The following is an 8,585-nucleotide window of genomic DNA, read 5'->3' as shown; positions in this document are numbered from 1 at the left end:
TATATCATTTATTTTTATTGTGATGATAAGTTAGATATTAATTTTTCAACTTATCGATCCAATTTGGCCCCAATCTCAAGGTTCATGCCGTAAACGGCGTGCCACAAAATGACAATTTTATGTTTCGGTTCAAAATTTAATTATGTTTTTCTTACAATTAATATGTTTAATCCTAGTTGAACTCAGATTCATTGATCGAAACCACAAGATCAACTGGCAGTTTTTGTTGCAACTGGTCTTATATCAGTGTTCATAAAGCGCTTTAATAAAAGTTAAAGATGCTATATCAGATTTTTTGACCCAAACATTAAAAATTGATTTTTTGAGTGAATGGTATTTCAAAGAGTATCACCCGCTCTAACGAAAAAAGTTAAACTTTTACTTTTAATGGTCAGGAACCATGACAAAAATTTAAAACGTTTCTTACAAAACACATAAGAATTGTTCACGTGATATATTGTCGGGATCCCGACAAAGACTAATTTTGAGCACTTTATTTCACTGCTACTAATAGTTGGCGAACTTTTTCGAGCAATGGCTCAAATGAAAGCTTGTAACTTTCTCGACTCCCATCAAAATACGTACTGAATTTTATCAAAATTTTGGGGTCAAATCGGTCAAAAATCTGACATAGCATCTTTAATGACATTCCCACCCCCGTTGATCTTAATCAAAATGTAAATATCTAGTGTGTAATGAATTTCATTTTTGTGGTAGTGCCTATGTTTATAACTGCAAACTGGATTTTTAGGAGAATGTCACTTTTCACACAAACATTAAAAAAAAAAAAAAAGTTTTTCCTGAATAATTGAAATTAATATGTCCCCATTCGAAAAAATAGTGGATGCAATTTCAAAATACCCTTCCTCAACTTCATAATCTTGAATCAATACTAAAAAAAAATTACTAGAATATTACGGGTTTAAAATTGAGATTCTTCATTTTTGTTTGTCCATCCAGTGGGCTAACCTTTTAAAACCTGAAACACTTTCAAAGGATTTTACACAAATCTTGAATGAACGCTCTTCGAAGTCAGTTCAATAAGTAATCAAAGTAATTTCTTTTAAACTGTCTTGGTAATTTATTCATTAGCAGACGAAAAGATCTTACAACAATAATTTGTACAGTTATTAATTGTGTTTTAAAGGAACACGTTGCCTTGGATCGGACGAGTTGGTCAAAACAAAAGCGTTTGTAACCGTTTTTTATAAAATGCATATGGTTGGAAAGATGTTTTAAAAGTAGAATACAATGATCCACACAAGTTTGCCTCGAAATTGCGTGGTTTTCCCTCTATACTGTACGAACTAACATGGTCGGCCATTTATGGGAGTCAAAATTTTGACCCCCATAAATGGCCGACGTGTTAGTCGACGAGGTAAAAGGAAAACCACGCAATTTCGAGGCATGTTTGTGTGGATCATTGTGTTCTACTTTTACAACATCTTTCTACCCATATGCATTTTATAAAAAACGGTTACAAACGCTTTTCAAAGACCAACTCGACCGATCCAAGGCAACGTGTTCCTTTAAGTTCTACCGTCTTGGATGTTTACCTACTGAAACCCTTAAACTTGAAATATAAAAGTCAATACAATTTAAAACCTGATACCCCATCAATATTGTACTATATTTCGGATAAAGTAATCCTTGAATTGTGAACCATTTGATTGTTTTAACCATTTTCGTGTAGAAATATACAACAATAATAGGCAGTAAAACTATAAGCTTTTGAATCCCTCCAACACATAGTAATTCTTTCCAAGTAAGTTTTTATAGTCTCTGGAATTAAAACAAAAGATATACCCTCATTTTAACACAACATGTTATTTGTTAAACATTTCCGATTGGGTTTATTTTGAAATAAGAGAATGTGTGATAATGGGTCGAACATAATTGTTTACGAAGTATAATAAATGAGTTTATGTGTCAAAATACAACATTAAATTAAAATCTATTATACATTAAATATTAGGATATATACTATTGCGACATATTACTTAGGCAAGTACATTAAACTATATTTCATCGTTTTTACTCTAAACCTTATTTTATCTTTGTTTTTCACCACAAGTCGGGATTATAAACTCAAACAATCTCAGCACATCAGTTGAAAATCCTGAGAATTTCATTTTTTTTAAATGCAAAATATACTGCATCAAATGTGGGCCTAATCAAATACACTAACTAAATAGCAAGGGAAATATACACACAATCCCGACGTGATTAAATGAATTTGAAAGAATTTACTACATACATCATTCATGAAACCTTAACCTCTTTATAAACCATTAATTTTGTAATTCTGCAATTTTCCTATATAAACGTTTTTCATACAAATTTACCATAAGCAATGAACTGAGGATTTGTTTTCATTCTTGGCATAGAAAGCACATACCAAAGGGTATTTTTGTAAACCAAATGGCTTGGTAGGCCTACAGTAAAACCTTTCCATTTGTGGTAAACTTTTGGAAGACATTTTTTTTTCACAAAACAAAGACTTTAAGACCATAATTATGTTTAATTGTTGGAAGGTATAATGGGAACAGATTTGTCTTCAACTCTTTTTTGTCATTTTGTCTTGTTAATTCTCTGTACACTTTAGGTACAAAGTATTCCTTATATTTGCTGATAAGTGAGGCTTGGAATATTGATCACATGTGTCATGTGGGTTCAATAAATATTAAGTATTCTGTAAAATAATGTTTTAATCAGGTCAAAGGTTACCAACTGATTCACAAAATAGTTCATGTAGCGTGGAGACAACATTGCACCTTGACACTACTATTAAAATTAATAATTCGTTTTTCCCGATGCAAATTTAACATCTATAGTTTACCTATACAATGTTATTGAGAAAGCTGCTTCAAAATAAGTTTTTGAAACATTTAAAACATAACAAATAAATGCATAACACTGTCTTTCTACTTTTTTCTGATTTTACACATAATGTAGAAATTGCCAAATTTACACCGATCAAACTGCAAAGTCAAATGTCCACCCTCATCCAACATGCATAATTTGGGTGCAAAAACGAAGCTATTATGTTTTGGTCATGGACGCTAGGCTGCCAAGACATGGAATTAACAATGAGGGCTTGTATTTTGCAATTCACTTTAGCACTGTCTTTCAGCAATAATTTCTTGACAACAATTAAAACACATTATTTTGATACATTTTTCTCAGTTACAGTAATAATCTCCCATATGTTTACTGTAATTTATAAAATAAATTAATACAATGTAGTACATAGAACTACGAAAGGGAGAAGACTGGTCTTTGGCAATTACCAAAGGTGTCCATTGTCTTTAACAAAAATTTAAACACATCATTTTGACACATTTTTCCAAGTAAAAAACCAAAATGAATATCCTTTATCCCCCAAATTTAACATTTATTAAAACATTTTTTTCAAGTTACAACAAAAAAATACACACACTGTAAATAATAAAATAAATTAACAAAATGTAGTACAGCAGCAAACAAAACATTGGATATTTTAGTTGTTGGTTTTTCATTTCTAATTCTTATTTTGGTTATGTGTCAATGAAAATGTTGATGTTTTAAATCTACTCATTATTTCACTATCTTATACAGTTTAAAGGCAGTGGACACTATTGGTAATTACTCAAAATAATTATTAGCTTAACCCTCTAGTCCCTGCACCGCCCGAGTTTGCCGAAATAATTTTGTTTTTCTTTTCAAGATTCTTGCAGTAACTTTACTGAAATCGTAGTTCAAATTTTTTAAAGATAGCCAAGGCTTATTATTTATAGTTAAACGCACAATTTTTGACCCTTTCGGTAATATTTGGGGAACAATAAAAACCCCTACGTTAACATTTATGGCGATTATTTTTGTATAATGATAAAATGGATACAATAGCTTTTCAAGGCTTTTATCTGGCTCAATGCTGATTATTTGCGAAGGCATAAGTTTTCGACAATATCACCATGAATGATAAATACAGTTTCCTTTGTGTTTACTAATAAGCGTTTTGTTGGGTAAGTGCTAAATTATTTCATCATCATTAGCTTCGTCAAGTAAACTGTGAAGAGACAAATTAATAATGATCTAAAAACAACTAGATGGATTCACCAATGCGTAGGCATACTATTGACTACCTATAGTTTTATTTTGATGTTTCTTATTTTCTACAAACAAAAGCTATAGCGAGGTTTCCTCCTACCGCATAATACAGTGTATCGCTTTAGGTGGCTGGGCGGTCCAGTGGCTAAATGGATAAAACCTTACTTGGTAACGAGTAATGGAGAGAGGTTGATAGTATACAAATAATAAATGTTTATGAGTGCAATGGTGAGAATATGTTCTCGAGTTGAAAGATGGAATGTTCTATTCAACGAGGTGGAGCCGAGTTGAATGGAACATTCCATCTTTCAACGAATGAACATATTGCACTATTGCACAAATTAAAACATTCATTATTTGTTTTATATTACATCCAAGTAGATCTTGGTTATTTTGATTGGAGGATACAACTTTCAAAATAAACAAAGCGTAGGTCTACACCTACTAATTGTGAAATTACACCCGTTTCTTTTGGGTCGGCCTGTTTGACAATGTGCGTTCTGAATAGCTATTTTGAGACACACAGTTGCCAAATGCTAGTATGTGCCTTGCAGTACACTGCTGCGTTACCAAAGACACGCGCACGCAGTGATTTTTTTTTGCTCAGCGTGCAATATTACTTTTCAGATGGAACGAAAAATGCACGCTGAGTGACGTAGCGTGCAATAGTACTTTTATTGGCTAACACGTGACGGACAATCCTCCAATCAAATGGCAAGGATGTGATTGGTGTTATATAATATAAAACATTGAGAGAACGGCTCCCTCTGACGAAACATATTTTTTGAGAAAGAAGTAATTTTCCATGAATTTGATTTCTGATTTCGAGACCTCAGATTTAGAATATGAGGTTTCGAAAACAAGCATCTGAAAGCACACAACTTCATGTGACAAGGGTGTTTTTTTTCTTCATTATTTTCTTGCAACTTCTTACGTATTCTATGCATATGTTGAGATACACCAAGTGAGAAGACTTGGTCTTTACCAAAGGTGTCCAGTGCCTTTAAACAAGTGACCTGTCACTCAGGCATTGAATAAGTAATTGAGTAATCAGACTTGATCAAGGTGACTGTACTACCTAATTATGGGGCAGCTCTAAATAAACCATACTTGTTTTGCAACCTTAAACACTTTTAGTTAATTAAAATTATCTATCTTGACACCATTGCTTTCTGTGAGATTGAATATATTAAATATAAAATATGTATCATAATTTTAGAATTTTGTACAAGCAGACCATTTTTAGGGCTTACTAATCACAATAAACTCATGGTCGTCTCTGATTTTATAAGTGTATAGCATCTTAGATGGAAACTGCATCCTGTCAGGGCCATAGCAAATTTCTGGGTCACTAAGGAATACATTAAATTTTGACGAAGGAAGCCCAACAAAATCCTGCAAGCTTTGTTTGAACTGGCTGCAAGTCTGCTTCAGATTGATCTCAAATTTCTGGACTTTGTCCTCAAAGCGGACATTGCAAGTGACTTTTGTCTTGGGTCGAAGGTCGACCTCAGCTAGGGCTGAAAGTGTTCCATAGACAGCCACCAGATCATGGTACCTGTAGAGAAGAATAAGATTTTGTTAACACAGGACAAAAAAACAGAATGTTTCTGATTGTGAAATAACAACTCATGAAGATCAAAGCCAAGTTTCACAAAATTCATCACAAATTACGGAGCATCAAGCCCAGTTCACTACCTGCAAATGCTTTGTGCGAATAGAATTTCACTGCATCACAGGGAAAGGGAGCCCGTACAGATTGTTGCGTCACAAAAATTTGATTCACATTTGCATTTGCAGGAAGCATTAACCAGGCTTCACGGGTTGCAATGAATGGCTAAGACATGCTGCATCTGTATTTAGCTCCACCTATCAATCATTGTACAGGTCTTAAAGAGTTATGCGCCAATAAAGATATCTAGGTCTGAAGGAGAAGGAGCTGAGATGTCCATAGCTCTGCAGGATGGGGGGAAGGTGGATGGGCTGATGAGAGTGACCTCAAAGTGTTCTTTCCATCTGTCGAGAGTCTCTGTGCCTAACATTCAAGGAGTACTGTTGGGTTTGTTGATGGTGACGCTGTGACTGGATTTTATGCACAATTCTGAGATAGCTTGATATGCATTCTTCAGATTGTGGTGGGGAAGTCATTATCAATACTCCATCCCTTTGCTTTAGCTTGGAACAACTGAAGGAGATGCCTTCTAAGTGTTTCAGTATATTCATCCATAAGATCCAAGACAAACTAGAAACTGCTTCAGTATAAAAAACATAACCATTCTTAATGATGATGTTTCACAAACTTGTGTGAATTAATTTACTCTTCCATAGGACAAAAAGGCGAACTTTGGCTTAAAATTGTTATCTTACAATAGTAATGTGTACCTTTGAGGTTTGACTTGTTGATTCATGTAGAATCTAATGAGAGCCCTTTCTGCAGCTTCACGCTCTGGATCTTTAATCCGACTCCCATTCAATCGTGTGACTCTAACTAGGCGAGCCAACGTCAACTGACGTCTCTCTGTGTCATTGAAACTCTCCAACAGTGGAATCTGAGTCAGTCGAATCTCGGTCAGAGAAGGGAATGAGTTGAGAGCATCAATCTCCTCCCATGTACCGATCCCTGTCTCACTAACACAAAGACTTTGCAGACAGGAGAAGTGCTCCCCGATGCAGTCCGACAGCCCAGTCAGGTTGTTCTCTGATAGAAACAAGGATTCCAAGTTTGGAAACATTTTCCCAAGTTTGGAAACCTCTTGCCATTTTGTGATTTGATTGCGGTTGAACTGTAAGAGTTTGACTGAAGTGTAGCTTCTGTTAGGTAGAGAGACCCTGCCATGGTCATTAAGGCTTAAGTGAAGCTGTTCCAACCTGTTTGTAAAACACAATAAGAAAATACATTTCAAATTGGGGCTTTGATTACAAGGTACACAAACTAAGGAGGTTGAAAATGTTTACAATATAAAACTGGTAAACTTGCAAGACACGAGGGCACTCCCATGGTGTATAAACAAAATGTATATAGCAGAGCATAGACCATAAATACTTGGTACGTGCGCCTTAGGCATGGAATGAGGTGCATGCTGGTCTAGCTAGCAATCAAACATGCACCTCATTCAACAGTTGGCGTTTGCACATGCGAAAAGGTCTATCGAACTATACTAACCAGCATGAACCTCATTAATAATAATAATAATCTTTTTTTATAAAGCGTTTCATAAATCCAAAGGTTGTCTCAAAGCACTTCTAACTTTCCTTGTCATTATGTAGACCAGCATGCACCTCATTCCTTGTCATTATCTAGGCCAGCATGCACCTCATTATTCCATGGCAATAAATTATTTGCAAAGGATGGAAATGGGCAAACTTTCTGCCAGATGTTCTTTCAGGATTTTTTTAAATATTTTTTTCTATGCAAGTCGCCAGAAACACAAGGCCTGAAGGTCACTTCAAGGTGTGGGCTACAATTAATTTTTTTTCCAGAGGCCGTTGCCACCTACTCCTTGGCTGAAACAGGGTTACCCAAAACAAATTGCTTTACTTTACTCTATCTTGTGGTCACAATTGTCTGTTCCTTTTACAACTACTCACGTTGGTGTGCTGTCGAGTACAGTATGAAGTGTTTGCCAAGGTATCTTAGTGTTGTTCAGGACAAGACTTGTGATGGTCACCAATGAAGTAATGGGAGTCAGCTCAGGGGGAAGATCTCTGCTTAGAGGATTGGAACTGAGGTTGAGAAATTTCAGTTGTGGGATCTGAGTAGTGATTGACAGCACCTGAAAAAATACAACAATAAGTTGAAAATCTAGTACCTGCCTCTCATCAATGCCCACATAGATGGGCACGTTTACAACAGCTTGTTTACATTTTGAAATGTAATTTTTCATTGTAAGCGATCAACACCTTTAAAGACTGATCAGTGAATCAATTTAACTTGTTAGTGAGTGTGAAGCTACTCTATAGACCTTTATCATGGTGCGGCCATTTTGATTTTTTTCCCATTCAAATGAATGTAAGGCCGTGTCCGAATGGGCGACTTCGGCTACAGCTACGGCTAGGGCGCGCGCGTCTGCTATTCTTCAACACTGACAGATGCGCTGATCTAGCCGTAGCTGTAGCCGAAGTCGCCAATTCGGACACGGCCTTACCAAACCAAAGCTGGAAAAAGGAGAAATAGTCTGGTTCCTTTTTTGTACAATGAATATTAGCATCCATTGCCGTACTGGGATACATGGAACATGACCAAAATGGTGGAGGCATGATAAAAGTCTACAGCCACACCAACTCAAACAAACTGGCTCGAAAGATTAGCAGTAGACCAATCCCATTTCTATGATATTTTAAGTTAAAAAGAGGCCTTAGAACAATTTGTCGAAAAGAGAAGGGGTTCACCCTGGTGTTCCTGGCTGTGGCTGCTGTATGCACCGTAGCACCTTGTAAACCCTTATAAGGTGCTACATAATTGGGTCTCAGAATTCATCACGGCAAAAACCTATCTT

The 8,585-nt window shown here is 35.6% G+C and overlaps 1 protein-coding gene across 2 annotated transcripts in view; it reads right to left on the bottom strand.

Moving 5' to 3' along the window:
* The window catches only part of LOC139951369 (tubulin-specific chaperone cofactor E-like protein), a 118,217-nt gene that overhangs the window by 106,239 nt on the left and 3,393 nt on the right, over positions 1-8,585 (bottom strand). The window contains exons 4-6 of one of the 2 annotated variants that reach the window (XR_011787761.1): positions 7,678-7,862; positions 6,472-6,957; positions 4,250-5,647 (exon numbers count right to left, since the gene is read on the bottom strand). Coding sequence is in view for 1 of the 2 variants with exons in the window: in XM_071950237.1 (XP_071806338.1) it covers positions 5,332-5,647; positions 6,472-6,957; positions 7,678-7,862 (987 nt within the window). In the remaining variant the exon portion in view is untranslated. Of the gene's footprint in view, positions 1-1,323; positions 5,648-6,471; positions 6,958-7,677; positions 7,863-8,585 lie in introns of those variants that run through there. The other variant, XM_071950237.1, reaches the window with a different exon arrangement.

The sequence above is a fragment of the Asterias amurensis genome, chromosome 19 (assembly GCF_032118995.1).
Source record: "Asterias amurensis chromosome 19, ASM3211899v1".
Taxonomy (NCBI): domain Eukaryota; kingdom Metazoa; phylum Echinodermata; class Asteroidea; order Forcipulatida; family Asteriidae; genus Asterias; species Asterias amurensis.
Note: the sequence above shows the minus strand (reverse complement) of the source record. Positions and strands in the feature narration are given on the sequence as shown.